The sequence below is a fragment of the Pinus tabuliformis genome, chromosome 5_2 (assembly GCF_031772625.1).
Source record: "Pinus tabuliformis cultivar Carrire ecotype Pingquan chromosome 5_2, CPIR1, whole genome shotgun sequence".
Lineage (NCBI taxonomy): Eukaryota > Viridiplantae > Streptophyta > Pinopsida > Pinales > Pinaceae > Pinus > Pinus tabuliformis.
The window spans coordinates 833,709,680-833,725,586 of NC_142306.1; the positions used below are offsets into that span (position 1 = coordinate 833,709,680).

A 15,907-nucleotide genomic window follows, 5' to 3' on the forward strand; every position below is an offset into this window, starting at 1 on the left:
CCAATGTTCATCTTTCAATGCCATCTTAATAACATCAATTCAAGACAATTTTCTGTTGAGAAAATGACATTGCCAGCCATTTCTGGCCATTTTCTCACCAGAAATGCCATTTCTGATCAGTATAAGATCAGGAAACGTTTCTCAGCAGTACCCCAAACCCCTGCAGAATAATTCCTGCAGTAACCCTTGCAATTCCAAGATGTTTCCATTCCCAAATATGTTCACAAGCAGTTTCCTGCAACATAGTATAGGACTCCGATTGACTAAATCAATGCAGTCAACACTTGCTAAATTCAGGCTAACTCAGATGGGTAAACTCGGGAAAATTCACTGTCAAATACAAAAGAAGCTAAACCAAAAGTTATGGAATAGAATTGTCTCTCACTATTTTTCTCAAATTCTAAATATTCCATGTACTTTAGGTTTGTTGAGCTTTTGCCACAGTTTTAAATACTTTATCAAGTTTTGCCAAGTGATAGGTTGACTCTTACTCTTTGGCTTCTTGAGCCATTGTCACATCCAAGTTGAGGAATTTGGTGCATATGTTTTTAGGCCATAGAAAATGAGCCAAAAGACAAAATAAAATTCCAACTAATAACAATAAGGTGCAACAACCATCTCTGTGGCCTTAATAATACATATCTGTAAGTACTTGATCTATTAACAATTTGACATTAAAAATAACAGATAAATTAACAACCCATCAGATGAAAGACTTTGCATTCAGACATGCATCACATTTGAAATATTAACAACGTTCAATTGCTACATTTAAAAAGGCTAATCCATGGTGTTCAAGTTTAGACAGTAAGGTTCTTAAGTCTATAGAGCAATGCCAAAGACCTTTCTTTTAACATGAATATGACCAACAGTTGAACATCATTTCAAGTTTGACACCAATTCTTAAAATTTGTCAAATATACTTCACTATAGATAAAAAAATCAGTCTTGCATTGTCATCAACAAACAAGATTTGCAAGCAGTAACAGTAAAAAGGAACTGTTTGTATTGTTCCAAATATGTATGATATCAAATAAAATGTGTTTTGGAACATTTGAAAATCAGAAAAGAAAAATAGAAATCATGGAGACTCACATAAACCAATATATAACTGAATATCAATTCTCACGCCCTAAATGTAAACAATGTTGGCTAAAATGATGAATTGGGGCACATCAAATACCTATTTATGACTGGCTGAGGGAGCATATGAAGTTATGAACAATACCTTGGTTGAGGAGAATTCTGTAATAATCATCAACCATTAACTGTTATAATATCCAGTTGACAGGTCAATATTTGCAAACCAAAAGCTTTGCCTCCTATACAGGCAAGCAATTTCACCTGCACCGTTTCACGAAGAACAAACAATTGATCTGCCCTTGATGTCTAGAATATAAATAATACCTTCAATTTCTGGAGCTACTGTTACAATGCACAATACTAAATCTGTACAGAAGCTTGAGTAGAACTGTCAATCTCCAAAAGTAACCAGCCTCCTGATTCACTAAGCCAACCTCGCTGTCATATTACCATCAGTGAGTGTCACCGCTAAGTTGCACCTTCCAAGCTCTTAAGATATAAAACAATGAAGCGTTTCCAGTCTCAAAAATCTAGCCCATCTGTAGTCCAGACTTCTAATGAAAATAAATGCTTGCATATACATTCATGTTGAAAACGAAGTCAATTGAAACGAACTACAATGCAAGATATATCATCTTTGCTGTCACGATTTAGAGCTTCAGCCGTTAACTGCTTTGCTGCCACTTGCGGATCCCTGATTTTCTTGATGAAATCAACTGCCTCCTGATTTCCCATTACCTGTATACCATTAGAACAAAAATTAACTACCAAAAAGCCCTAATATACTGCTCAATTTAAGAAAGGTGAAGCACAAAATGGTATAGTTGAAGACGGCAACCTTCCACAAACCATCACTGGCAAGAATTAAAAACTCGGTTGTTAAATCAATGTCCACTTCTCTGACATCAGGGTCTGACCGTAGATGAGATTTCAGACTCTTATCTCCAAATGCTCGGGAAACAGCTAGTTGTCCGTCCACTCTAGGCACATCTCCTGCAAAAGGAAGCTTTTAAAACTTGTAAGAATGCAGACACATATCCAGCAAAAGGCTTTTTAAAAACTGTAAGAATGCAACCAAAAATAATGAGAATAGGGCTAGTTTTCTAGGAATACAATAGATATGGCCGGTAAATTTTCTTTCTTTTTTCTCAAAATAACTGATTCTTATATTACCAATTTACCATTGGTGAATGCAATTATCAGCGCTTCAAACAGTACATGGTCAGCCACCATAACATCAAATTGATTCATTTAATGGGAACCATGAAAGCCAAGTTCCAACTCATTTTATATGAGCAAATCATACCCATCACTGAGTCCAGTCCCAAAACAGAGTTGCATATATCTGCCATACAACTCGATGTGACTACACGTGAAGGTCAGAAGTTAGAACAGTAAGACCTCGCCAATTTTCAGAGAAGAGTAACTTCTGTCCCCCTCTTTATAATGCAATATATAGATAATAGAGGAAACTATGGTTAGTCAAGCTCTTTGAGATCATAAAGACTTGGGGATCCCTCTTGCAGAATATACCAACCATGGGATTGAGGTCACTACAGCTTTCTGTTGAGAAGATTGTCACACAAGTTACAACACAATGTCAAACTAATTAGAGTCCATGGTTATCGGAACCATCCAGTTCTAGTTCAGACCATTTTCAGGTTTTCTGGTCTGGTTTGGTGTTGAAACCACTTTCAGCTGAATCTAACCCAAATCGGTCAGTTCCACAGGTTTCAATCCAAACCAACCAGTTTGTAACCCAGCCCACCCCACGACATGATCTGTAAACTGCCATGTATATTCCACTAGAACAGTTCGTCACAACAGATCTGCTAAAATTACTGAAATCTTTACCAGCCTAGTTCTTTACCAGATTTTTCCTTAATTCCACGTTCTTTATGTTATCACTAGGTTGACACAGCCCAACCTGTTCTAACCTAGTGATAACATATCAGTGATATCACTGAGCTAAAAAGGGGTGGCCTGTGTCAACCATTTTTAGCTCAGTGATATCACTAAGCTAAAAAGGGGTGGCCTGTGTCAACCCTTTTTTGCTCAGTGATAACACTTTAGTTAGTTGATTTTTCACTTGATTAATTAAATTAGCTGAAATGTGAGAAACAGAAAACAGAAAGAAATACACGCACCATCCACAATAGACACAAAGATTTTCCCTGGAAAACCCTTATGGGAGAAAACTCAACTAGAAGGTGAGACTGCTTATGGAAAAGAGGAGATACTCTCTATGGAGTTACCTAAGGACCTATGGCATATAAGGCTGCTACAGAATCCTAGACCCCTCTATTTTGCTCTCTTACTTCCCACTCCAAACTGCTTTTCTCAACTATGGAAAAAAATACAATAGCATAGAATGGAACCCCTACTCCTCCTAGCAACCCAGTGTTTAACATAGCCCAATGGCCATCTAAGGGTAAGCTTTTGCCTTCCTCAACCCTAAACTAGTGATAGAGTTCTTGGACCTTCTAGAGACTTCTTGAAAGCCCACTTGTGGGGGCTGACATGGCGTCCACTCGTACCATGGTCGTCAGCTAGGTAGGACAACATGTGAGAGGCATAACTTTCTCGTACAAGCTCCTACTGAGGCGACTTTTGTGAAGTTAAGAAGATATCAGTGTTTAGAATATGAAATTGTGGTCCATAATAAGTTTGGGAACACAAAGGGTTGCCATTTAAGGCCTCCAAATGGCTTCGAAAGTTTTTCGCCCCAAGTTTCCAGGCTAGAACCGCCATTAAAATGACCTTGCAAGTTGATTCCTCCAAATTTTTCCACTCTAAAAGCATTGAGATAGATGAAAAATAACATAATGATCCAATCTAGATAATGACATCTTCCCAAAAAAATACAAAACCCCCAAAATAGTTCATCTGCCTCCTAAACCCTAACCCTAGCCTATTTAAAGACACAGACCCCTCTGTTTGCACCATAGTGCACACTCTTGTCATTGGGTAGGGATGTTTGGAGACTTTGGAGCTGCGGGGGAAAGATTTGTTTCAGAGCCAAGGTGTTGTTGATACTCATCTAGACAATAATGAGAATCCCTTCTTGATATGTAGTGATTTGTTTGAACTTTGTGGTTATATTAATAGTCCATATAAAGCATCACAATTTATGTAATTCAGAACTTCAATCATATGTACTGCAGATCTTACATCTCAATGGCATTTGGCTATATTCACCCTTACATGCAGTATACATGAGCATACTTCACATATTTGGTGTCAAATCATTTGGCTTTACATTGATGTACATGAATATATTTTTTAATTAAAAAATGAATATTTGACATATGTTTTAGTAACCAGTTTTATGGCCAGTTCCTCTCCAGTTCATGATTTTGGGGATTCCTGTCCCAATTCTGGTTTGATTCTCATAACCTTGAATTATACAACGACTGATAGAAGAAAATCTACACTCCGGCAATCATAACAAACTCAAAATATAACTAACAATCATTGAACTATTAGTTCATGGGAGCCTAGTGAAAAATCAAGAGAAGGTTATTGATGGCATCCATATAAACAATCAAGGGCAAAGCTGATACCCCCAATATATGATAGTAGTAGTAATGACCTGGCATGTTTGAGACAAAGCCGCCTCTATTCTCAATGCTTCCACGCTCAGCGCTAGTGCCAGGTTCATGATCGACTGAGAGTTGAGAGGCTTTTCCATTCTTTGATAAAACTGCTCTAGAGTCACCAACATTTGCAACCAAGAGCTTTTTACCATCTATCAGGATGGCTGTCACAGCAGTGGAACCACCTGGACCCAAGTTTGGTGCCTCCCTGAGAATAGCCTTGTCTGTTTTTTCATAGGCTTTGGTGATTGCCCTTCTTGGATGAAACCAAAATTCTTCCTGAAATGGAAAAATTAATCCAATAAGAATTCATAATTTAAAATGAAAATATATTATCAGAATCAAGTCCAGCCTAGGTCCTTGTATACTTACTGTCATTATTTAAAAAGGAGACAATGTGCACTTATAAGTTATAATCAAAATTTACAGGCAATTCCTCTTTTCTTATATAAAAGTTTTAGTTCATAAATGAAAGAGATATAGGAGCTAATAGAACGATAATACAATATACATAAACTGGCTGTAGCCTCGCCAATGATTAAGCAGGCCTCGTACCACTCAATTTAATCACTCACCTCGTTCAAAATATTTTGAAACAAATTCTTCTGCAGATACGAAGGCACATTGTCACCTAAATGACCATCAAAGATGGCAAACAATCCCAACTCGTGGCCTTTTATTTTCTTGAACTCGGCTGCATGATAATCCTCCATAGGATGACTTGACTTGCCTTTCACTAGACTGAAGCCATGCACAATTTTGTTAGGACTACGATGGCTCTTCCCTTTCCCAGTATTAACAGATGAGCGCACACCTGTCGCTGTCTACAAAATACAGGGATTTTTATTAATGGAAAAGTCAAAAGATCATGACAGACTTGCCCCGAACCAAAAAATCTCCAAAACAGACAGATCTCCATATCCTTGTAACTGAACTAAAAATTTAAAAACAGTGAATTGAAAATAAAAGTGGAGGGAGAAAATAAAGACTCCAAAACCATAGCTATAGCCAACTGATATATTTGTTGGCAGAATAAGAGAATACAAATACTTATCTTTGTCAATTTAAGTTTGTATAACTGCTCAATATACTACAATGTAAGCCAAATTTAAAAACCCCTCATAACTTGGTGACAATCAATGTATTCTACCTACAGTAAGATTACAGTGCATATATGAATACTGATCTTCCATCCTAATTTCATTATTGGATTTGGCATGTTAATACATTGGCAAGGCAAGGGATATATCGTATAAGAAAACATATTTCTCGCTGCAAAGAAGTACCACATGTTAGTCAGCTAAGCAACCAGAACTAAGTCCACAATTACACCCCTGGCCTGAACTTTATACAAAGTTAATCTGCTTGTTATGTGGAAAATAGTTCAAAGGCACATAGGATGTTCTTTTCCTTGAATTCAAAAAGGGCAGAAATTTGTAATATCAATCCAAATAATAAACTGGTGAACCCCTCAACAAAAGCAAAAATAAAAACTGCCGTAGTATAAAACCACTTGTTCTCCAAGCATTTGCAGCACACCTACCAGGCTACCAACAGAGAGATAAATAGACAGAGGCTTGGCGGAAACAGTTTCCAAAACAATGGAATGAGATATGAATAACTACATGGTGTCTTGAAACTTCCAAAGGAATTCAAGTTGTAATGGTACAGATACAGAAATAGGACAGCCCCCTGCTGTTTCTGTGGACAAGGTCCAAAAACAGCTACAAGATGACCTCCCAGAATCAATGTTGTCCCATTTCAAAACAACCCATGTTCGGTTTTCATTTCTGGCACCATTGCTTGCGTCATTCCCTGCTTTTTCAAAAAACATCTTTTTCAGGCCAAGAACCAAACTCACAACCAGCACTTGCTTCTCCTGAGAAATTGATGTTTGTTAGCAGTTTCAGTGGCAAACCCCAAAAGAACAAAGAAGGGGAAAGGAAAAAACAAGTAACATTGACCTTGTGAAAAAAATGCTGCTCATGGTATCAAGACGCTTTCATAGGTTTGCTCTTGTAGGCACCAATAAAATAATATCAATTGCAAAAAGAACAGCAATAACAACGTCAAAAAGCAGACAAGCACCATATAATCTTCCCAGCAACCAAATGAACTCCATAATTCACTATGATCTCCATATCAATCTTGCGTTGTTTGACATTGTTGATTGATCATAGCAATGAAACAGCCCCATTTAAAATAAGAATTCTACAATATCTCCAAGCAATAACAGACTCAATATGACAGAACTCATCAAAGAAGCTCAACTACAAGGAGAAGCAGGAAAAACAATAGAATTAACAGCCCATATTGGAACTGTAATACTATCGCAGAGTAGTGGCCATCAGAATCCCAAGATCAGGACTTCTCAAAAAGGCGTAGAAGACTTGGCAATTAGTGTATATGAAGCTAACTTGAGAATTCACAGGTCCAAAAAGAGGATGGGACTTCGCCACATGGTAAATTTGGACATTTCCTTCAGAATTTGGACTGCTTAGTTTACACTCATTTTTTTCAGGCAAGGAAGTTGAACAGTAAAGGCTTTCATACATGGGATCATCTGTGGGGAAGGGAATTGGGAAATTCGCCTCGATGAAGATCTTATAATTGCTCTACAGGTCTATAGGAATCTAACAAAAGAATTTTTATGGCACTCTGTAGAAATATTCCAGACACCGGCTTCTTCAAACTGAAAGATCAGAAATGGTCATGTGTCCTGACTTTCTTTGTCTACCAAATAAAAAACGCTATGCTAACATCTGACCAAACTTTTCACTCACAGATTGAGGCAACAACAGAAGAGCTGTCCAAGACAATGAATCCAACTGGTGTCAAAAATATCAGGAAATGTGGAAAGCCAAAAGTCTTTTAAGTCTAGAGTGCTTGGGTGGCTGGTCACTATGTCACTTGGTTCAAATTCGAGTTCGACGACCTTGAAGTTCCATAAAAATTCGATAGTGAAAAATTTTGGAATAAAATTCGACATGCTAAGAAATTTAAAAATATATATAATAAACGAAAATAAAAATAAAAATATATGTAACAAACACATGATGAAATCAAAAATTCAAAATTACATGCTTACATGAGCAAACAAATATTTCAAAATCAAAATCACATCATTAAAAACTAATTAAATCAAAATCAAAGTTAAAAACGAATTTATGCCGAATTAATTTAGCTCTCCTTAAAATTCTGCAAATTTCGAATTTTTACCTTGAAAATTGGCAAATGCGGTGACACAGGCTGGTTGTCAACAACAATCTAGCAGTTAAATATAGGCTCCATCATACGAAGTTCACTCATGTCTATTATCTGTCTTGTCAAACGTAAAAATAATGGCGCATTTTTGTGACATTGCAAAGTGGTCAGTGAAACCGAATTACTTATGCATACTCCATTTTCTTTCTCAAACCCCTTTACTGGGAAGGGGTCATTTTGGAGACACATAGATGATCAGACAAGCATGTAGAAGCATATACAGCACCATACAGTTAAAAGGCCATCTCCTCCTTGAAGGCCATAATGTATAGCTACATTTGGTGGCAATCCTACACTTAGTTTAAGAGAAACCAAACGTTTCAAATAAGATCTGGCAATCACATGCATTCCGTTGGCATTGGAACCAAAGCAGATACACTGTTGTTTCTTGTTTGCATATCCAAGCTTTGGGCTGAGGATGTAATTTATACGATGGGTATCTTTTAATCATTCATAAAATTTAAGACGCATTTTTCAAAAATGGAAAAAAGAAAACCACTTCTAGAAAATTGATAGCATTGTAAGGAGATTCATGTGCTGTTGTATCAACAATGAAATATTTATGACTCTTTCTTTTGATTAGTACTAATATTTCAATTATAAACTTATAGATATTCAAGGCCTTTGCCTTGAAGAATAAAAAAATACTATTGCACATTCCATTGCAGGGTTTGTGCTTCATGACCTACCAAATAGAAAATCTGGTTTGGAGGAGGATGATTGCACCTTGCATGAATGCATCATCGGCTCAACTGAAATATAATAATAAGAAGTTTAGCCAAAGTTATGTGTGTGCATCAGCTGCATAACAAATGAATGCACTGCTAGTTAGGACAAAAGGGTTTCTTCATTCCTTGTATGAGATCCTAGGTATTTGATCAATTTTTATAAGTGTATATACTATAGTATATTTTCTCCTTGGCTCTTATTGTTAAAGCGTAGGATGAAAACGCATTTCTGTTGAAGTTTTCACATCATTCCCGTAAGCAAACAAGCAAATTTCAATTTACTTGGTGAAATGAAGGTAGTTCGATATTAATGCACAGCCTGACCAACTTAACCCCATCGTGCATAACAGTACAAAATTTTGGATTGATAAAGAGAGTCAAGAAGCAAATCACTGCCACAGTCTATGATAACAATATGGACTCTTAATTTCTGGTTTTTATTTTAAGCCGAGGAAGCTTAGGGCTCAGGGCTCAACTGTTAATTCCATGTCTATTAGGCACCCCTGTTCTGACCATGGCTTGAGAGGCTTGTTCTCACTAATATTATCAATATTAGAAAACCTAACTATAATATCCTTATAAGATTCATTAAAATTTTGTGTCAAATATCAGATATTCACTGCTACTGTCTTCTCCCCAAGCTCAATCACAGAGAAAAACATCATGGGTTCGACCCAAAAAATTGTAAAATCTCAGCACATCATCACCTTCAATTCCTACCCAATTAGATAATAAACAAAAGGAAACAAAAAGTCATTGACAGTCTCCTACGCCTACTGAATTATAAATTTATTGATCCAAAACAAACAATTATCAGAACCAATCTCCTTATGAAATTGAGAAGTACTCGATAAAAAGGGCCATCTATGTACAAACCTTACCGAAGCAGCTCATGTGGACACACATTTCAGCTGACTTAGTGTTGCAGCAATGGGCTATCCAACATCTCCTAAATATGGTCACCTGTTATCAGTGATCCTTCTTATTCCTAGAAGGACCTGAATACACCCACATCAACCAATCATCATCAGATACAAACATACACCCAAATACTGACTACCCCGGTGGTTTATACAATCAAATACTGACTGCCCTCGTGGTTTATAATGCTAAACCAACTTTACCCACATCAAATAAAAACCTAACCTACAAACTAAAAAACTTGCCCCCAATGAAATAAGTCCTTGTATTGATAAAAATTGGGACAACCCACTATATATATTTTCCTCCCTTAGCAGATTATTACACTATCATTCCTGCAAAGAAACAAATTTTACCTAGAATTGAGTTTCTGGACCCGGAATAACCAAAAAGGCCACGAGAAACCCAAATCTGCCCCCCAAACTGTCAAATCTGGAGCAAATAGGGATAGAGATAGAGATAGAGGCGCCTCCGAAAAATGCCAGTAAGAAGCGAGCGTGGGGGGCAGATCGAATTAAAACGCGTGGAAGTTGAAGTCAAATTAGCGAAATGGGATTCTCAGTGCTGGCCATAGATAGATTTAATATGTGATGACCTGGTCGCCCTCCGCATTTGTCTCGATCGCCTGGCCTTTTCTTCTTACATGGTCCCCACCATGTTTCGAACCCTGGACCGTCAGGCTTGGAATTGCCGAAGCAGTAGGCTTGGAGCCTTAAGTCAGCACGACTGACTCTCTCTAAAATTAGACTCTACTTTGTAAGGTTGGAAAATTCCTTTTTACTCACTTTATTAATCTTTTTAGAAAGATTTTTATAATAAATAAATAAATAATATGTCTGTGTATTCTTGTGAATCTTTCTATTAAGATGTTTTTTTTGTCAAATCTCAAAATTTTAGGTGTCTTAGACTTTTTTGATGGTGTCGAATCCATTTTCACCATAAAAACACAATTCAAATATTGTCTCTACGAGATTTTTTGAAATTCTTTTGTCGAATTCTTTTGCCGACCACTTTTAGTAGTTCGGGCAATTCCTCGACCTAATTTCCTGTGCTCTCTTGTGAATCTTTCTATTAAGATGTTTTTCTTAGTAAGGGTTGTCTTGGTATGTATTAAGAATTTCTAAATATTATATTTGAAGTATTTTTTATTTATTTTTAAAACAAGAGTAAATTGATATGTATTTCTATTTTAAAAATTACATTTAATGGATAAAGAGTTAGGAAGAAAGAAAAAATAGTATATTGAAGTGTTTAATCTTATCTATAGTCATCAACCAAAAGCATATATAGAGGTCAAGAGTGTCATCAACCAAAAGCATACATAGAGGTCAATATCTCTTGGAGAGCCAAAATTCTTATAGCTCAGTTAAGGACTAATTCTCATCAACTTCGTTGTGAAAAGAAGTGTGGGAGGAAAGAGTATGTATTTCTTGTTCTTCCGTAAAAGTGGAAACAGAAAAGCATTTCATTTTAGAATGTGAGGTATTCAAAGACAACACGAAAAGTTGTGCAAATATGTTGGGAGCTAGCTCTTGGGATAATTTATTTAGCAAGGAGTGTGGAGAAACTCAAAGCATTTATTGTGAAGCTTCACAGAAAAATGGTTGAATACATCAAGCAAATGAAGAAGCAATGTGTCCCATCAGCTATCTTTAACCTCTTGGAAGTTAAAATAATTTCTTTCTTTCTTTGATATAAAAATCCAAATTGTAAATTATTAACATGATGTATATTTTTTTTTAATTTAATAAAATGTTAAATTTATAAATTGTTAAAATATAAATATAGAAAATATAATATTATGTTTTTGGATAATTTTTTATGTCATTATATAGTTGAGTTGATTGTTAAGTGATTAATAATTAATGTTTTTTGATAAGCTATATAATATTTATAACATTTAATTTCCACTATTTATTAATAGAAATTATGATTTTTTTTTGTGAAAAAAATAAATATAAAAAAATATAATTTTAATTATTTGATAAAATATTTTTTAATTTTATATATTTTTTATATTACATGTATTATTAAAAATATTGTATCTATAATATTTAATTTTCATTATTTATTAATAAAAATTATGATTTTCCTTAAAAATATTGTATCTATAATATTTAATTTTCATTATTTATTAATAGAAATTATGATTTTCCTTTGCAAATTTTATATACTTTTTATATTATATGTATTATTAAAAAATCAATTTTGTATATTATAAAAATTAAATATGAAATCATGGTTAAGTCCTACACTCATTCGTGTATGAGACTCTTATTTGTGAAATAAAGAATTTGCTTCTGTAAAAGAATTTGACTATTAAAATATACATGCTTTATATTATTGACTAATATTTAATATTATTATTTATTGTAAATATTATATTTTTATATTAATATATAATGACATTAATTTTATCTAAATAATCACATGTCAAATTTTATATATTTTTAATATAACAACTAATTCACGTGATTGATGTTTATTTTAATTATGTAAATACAATTTATTTATTTTAATTATATAGAAAGGAGTTGTTTATAGTGAGATTTTTTGGAATTTCTGGTGATCTTATGAAAATTTTGAGGTGAAATCTTGATTTGTGTTATTTAAATTAGTTTTTTGAGTGTATATATGGATTCAGCACCATGAAAAATCTCTAGGCACTTCTATTGTGCAGGGTTTACCCATCAATATTGTAATTTCAATGAATTCCGACCAGATTTTAAAGAAATTAGACAAAAAAAAATCTACTGGAAAAATTTCCAAAAAATCACACTAAAAACAATTCCATATAAAAACAATTTAACATCATTTTAATATTTATGTATAATATATTTATAAATTATAAAAAAATTCTCAAATTCAAATATTTGGATATTCTTTTCTTATTATTCAATAGATAAAAATAAAATTCAACTTGCAAAACTTAATTTTGCAATATTTATTTGTAGACATTTTAAACATCAAATCCGTTGAAACATATTTACAATAATAAAAACTAAAAACGAACTGATTATTATTAACGGAAGAGCTGATTTTGAAATATAAACATAAAATATCACTAAAAATTGTCAAGCACACCATTTCCCTATCTTCATAATCCCTAGTTTTAATAGATTTTCTGAGTTAAAAACCTTGGACCTATATCTTCTTATAAAACTACCATCTAAATTTTCATATACCACTTATATTAAAAAATTGCAGAGTTTGTTTGGGACTTTTCTTTGAGATAGAAACAAACTTTTATTTTTGCCATGGAAAAGATTCATATTTAAATTTATAAACAATAATTTATCTCAAATTTTATCTGGTATATTTTAAAAGTTATCATGAAATCTTTACAACCTCTATTTTTATAATTTTATTTATTCAAATAAAATTGTTTGACTCTTTCCTTTATAAAAATATATATACATTTATAAATTATATAATTTTTATTTCTATAAATAGTTAAATAAAAAAATTAAATTTAAAAAAAAAATCATATTAAATGTTAGGTCCCTATAATATTAGTGATTACCCCATTACTATTGTAATTGTATCCTTTATTAATATTGTTGTGCCCTTATTGTCCCCATATTGTTATTACTGTGCCCCACAGAATCACTCTATTGTTATTTTTGTGGCTTTATATTATTATTGATAGGTCGGTTGGGTTATATTGTGACTCCTTAGACTCCTATATATAAAAAGGAGGTTTTGTCATTTGAATCATCAAGGAATCATTCATTTGTGCGATGTAAAGGAGGTTGCCCCCTCGAAGAGGCTAAATTCTAAGGCGTTGATCTATCTTTTCTATCTTTTTGTGAGTTGGTTTCATAACATTTGGTATCAGAGCTTTGGATTCTAGGGTTTCGCTGCTCCAAACAGGTTATTGTGGCATTTTCGCTATAACTTTTTTCTGCGACGTTTCAAAAGCTAAAAAAAAACCATTTGAGATGAGATCGCATTAAAGCTCGAGTCCGAATTTCAGAGCTTTTCGTGCTATAGTTGCGGAGATATGATCTGAGGAAGTTGGTCTTTTTGCAGACTCCTGAATTACATTCCAAACAGGTGACCTGGGGAAAATCGTCATAACTTTCTCTCTGGGCATCAGATTGAAAATTCATAAGAAGGTACAGAAAGAGGACGGACTATAGTTTCTTGTATATATTTTTCAGAGCCAAAGGTCGAAACAGGGACATGTGGCACGTCGTACAAATTCGCTCTACTGAACTAGTCTATAATCAGGTCATTGTGGGAGATTTGGCATAACTCTTCTTTGGAGAATCCAATTGGGATTAGACTGGTGGCATTGGAAAGAGGACACAGAGGGCTATTGCAGGTTGCAATTTCAGAACTGGATAATCTGAAATTACAAAGATACATGAGAGGCAATATCGAGCTCCTACAAAGTGAAAAAAGGTGTGTAGATTTTTTTTTAATTTTTTCTTAAGCTTGGTTTGAAAATTATTTTGAAGGAATTCAAAGGGCATAATAGAGCATTATTATCCATCGTATTCAACAATTCACAAGAATTGCGGGACCCCCCCACACTCCTGACATTTAACGGGGGGGTCCACAATCCATGGTTTTGAAAAACCATGGAAACTAATGTGGCGGTGCTCGTGCATTGTGTATCCCCCCCACTCAAAACCATATACCACTTCACCTCCCCCCCCCTCGCAAACCGCCTTTCCGCTAGTCATTGCCTTTGCCAATTTTATACCACTGAGATCACGTTAAACATTTTTTCGCCAAATTAGTTCCCACTATTTCCTCCACCATTTATCAATGAATAACTGCCAATTAATTCCCGCCAATGTTCGAATATCCATTAAACGCTTTGATCATTAAAATCATCAACGAATATTTGATTTCCTCTAAAGTCAAGTTTGTTCAAATTTTGTTTGGTCAATTTTCTCAGATTTGCAATGTTCACAGAGCGACTAAACAACATAAAAGTTTTAAGATCACACAGGCATTTCCTTCACCATCTGCAATCTTACCAGGTATTCAAATCTTCCTATTCTCTATTTAACTTCAAAATGAGTACTCTAAAAAGAAAACACAAGTCGCTGGTTGAAAATCCCATGCTTCCTACAGTTCTAAATTTAGATAAGTTACATTAGTAGACTTAGATTTTAAGATTGTAGAGACCAAGAGTGAGTTTGATTTATATGAATTACATAATTGGGATTTTCAAAAGTTTGAAGATGCCAATGATGAGTTCAGTCTTTGGGAATCCATGTTGCCTTAGTTTGTCTTTCCTCAAACTTATCATTTTCTTGAGTTTGTCTCGTGGTGCGAAAGCATATATTTACCTAGTTAGAGAGCAGTAGTAGCCAGAAATGTTGAAACTTTGTCCTATATAGCACCAAAGTCTATTATTCAAGCTTTGAAAATTAGTCCTCCAAGTTCCCTGTATTCCTTTTCAGTTGAGTCATTAATGGAAATTTACCAAAAAATTACGTTTCAAGAAAGAGACAATATTTTTTAGCCATTTTTACCTGAAGGATCTTAATTGTCGCGTCATAATCCACCTTATTCCTCAACCATATTTCTTGAAATGTCCGAACAAATAATTTCCATGGTTTTCTATCTTTTAGGCTATCAAAGTGATGAATGGGTTGATGAGGTTATTCTAGGGTCCCTGTTTGTCTTTTCATCTGGAAAAAGGCCTTCCATCCTATTCAATTTTAGCCAGTTTATCTCACATAAAATTCATGAGCAGTTCTTAAAGTTCAATGTTTAAAAAGCCTTCAAACATCAATTTGTGTTAGTTTACATGTTCTTACACCATCAAGATTAGAGGTTTAAGAGGCCACTAAAAAGACGGGAATTGCTGGGGAGGGGTGGCGTATGAGCGGGGTTGCATTTTACTCTGCCATGCATAGTAAGGCAAAAGAGTGGGGTAAGCTAGGATTTGCGGGAGAAGGGTGGTGGCTGAGCGGGTCAAAGGTTTGCATGGTGAGGAAGAGCAATGATCAGAGCATAGGTATGCCGAGGAATTGCAGTAGTGGGGCAGAGGGTCAGCCCGAGAAAACCAAGAGCCCTATCCAGACAGAGGGCAACATGTCAGAGGGCTTGCCCACATTCCTTTGTCTAGGGGGGGAGAGACCATTGAATCTACAGAACAACGGGGGTGGTCGGAGTGGGGCAGGAAGGCTAAGTGACAAGGAAATGTTGATTGATGGGAAGATTGTAGCTCCTCGAAAGCTAACTTTTGTTGTTGATAATTGCAAGCAGGAGGCAATAAAGGAGAAAATGGCTCGCCTGGGTAGAGGCAGGGGTCGTGGAGGCAGAGGGCGACAGAGCCAGCCGGGCAGAAGC

General features: G+C 34.9%; 1 protein-coding gene across 7 annotated transcripts; it reads right to left on the reverse strand.

Moving 5' to 3' along the window:
• Positions 1-1,096: 1,096 nt before the first annotated feature.
• Positions 1,097-10,218, reverse strand: LOC149161916 (putative protein phosphatase 2C 41). 7 transcript variants are annotated; one of them, XM_089437078.1, is made up of 6 exons: positions 9,949-10,218; positions 9,553-9,669; positions 5,255-5,499; positions 4,676-4,958; positions 1,922-2,076; positions 1,097-1,821 (listed from the first exon to the last, which is right to left on the reverse strand). In XM_089437078.1, exons 2-6 carry the CDS (start codon positions 9,575-9,577, stop codon positions 1,684-1,686), a joined length of 846 nt encoding a protein of 281 aa, XP_089293204.1. In that variant the 5' UTR covers positions 9,578-9,669; positions 9,949-10,218; the 3' UTR covers positions 1,097-1,683. The 7 variants fall into 7 exon arrangements, with proteins under 7 accessions (XP_089293204.1, XP_089293206.1, XP_089293208.1 ...); XM_089437080.1 differs by having other exon boundaries at positions 5,255-5,503; XM_089437082.1 differs by having other exon boundaries at positions 9,548-9,669.
• Positions 10,219-15,907: the final 5,689 nt, after the last annotated feature.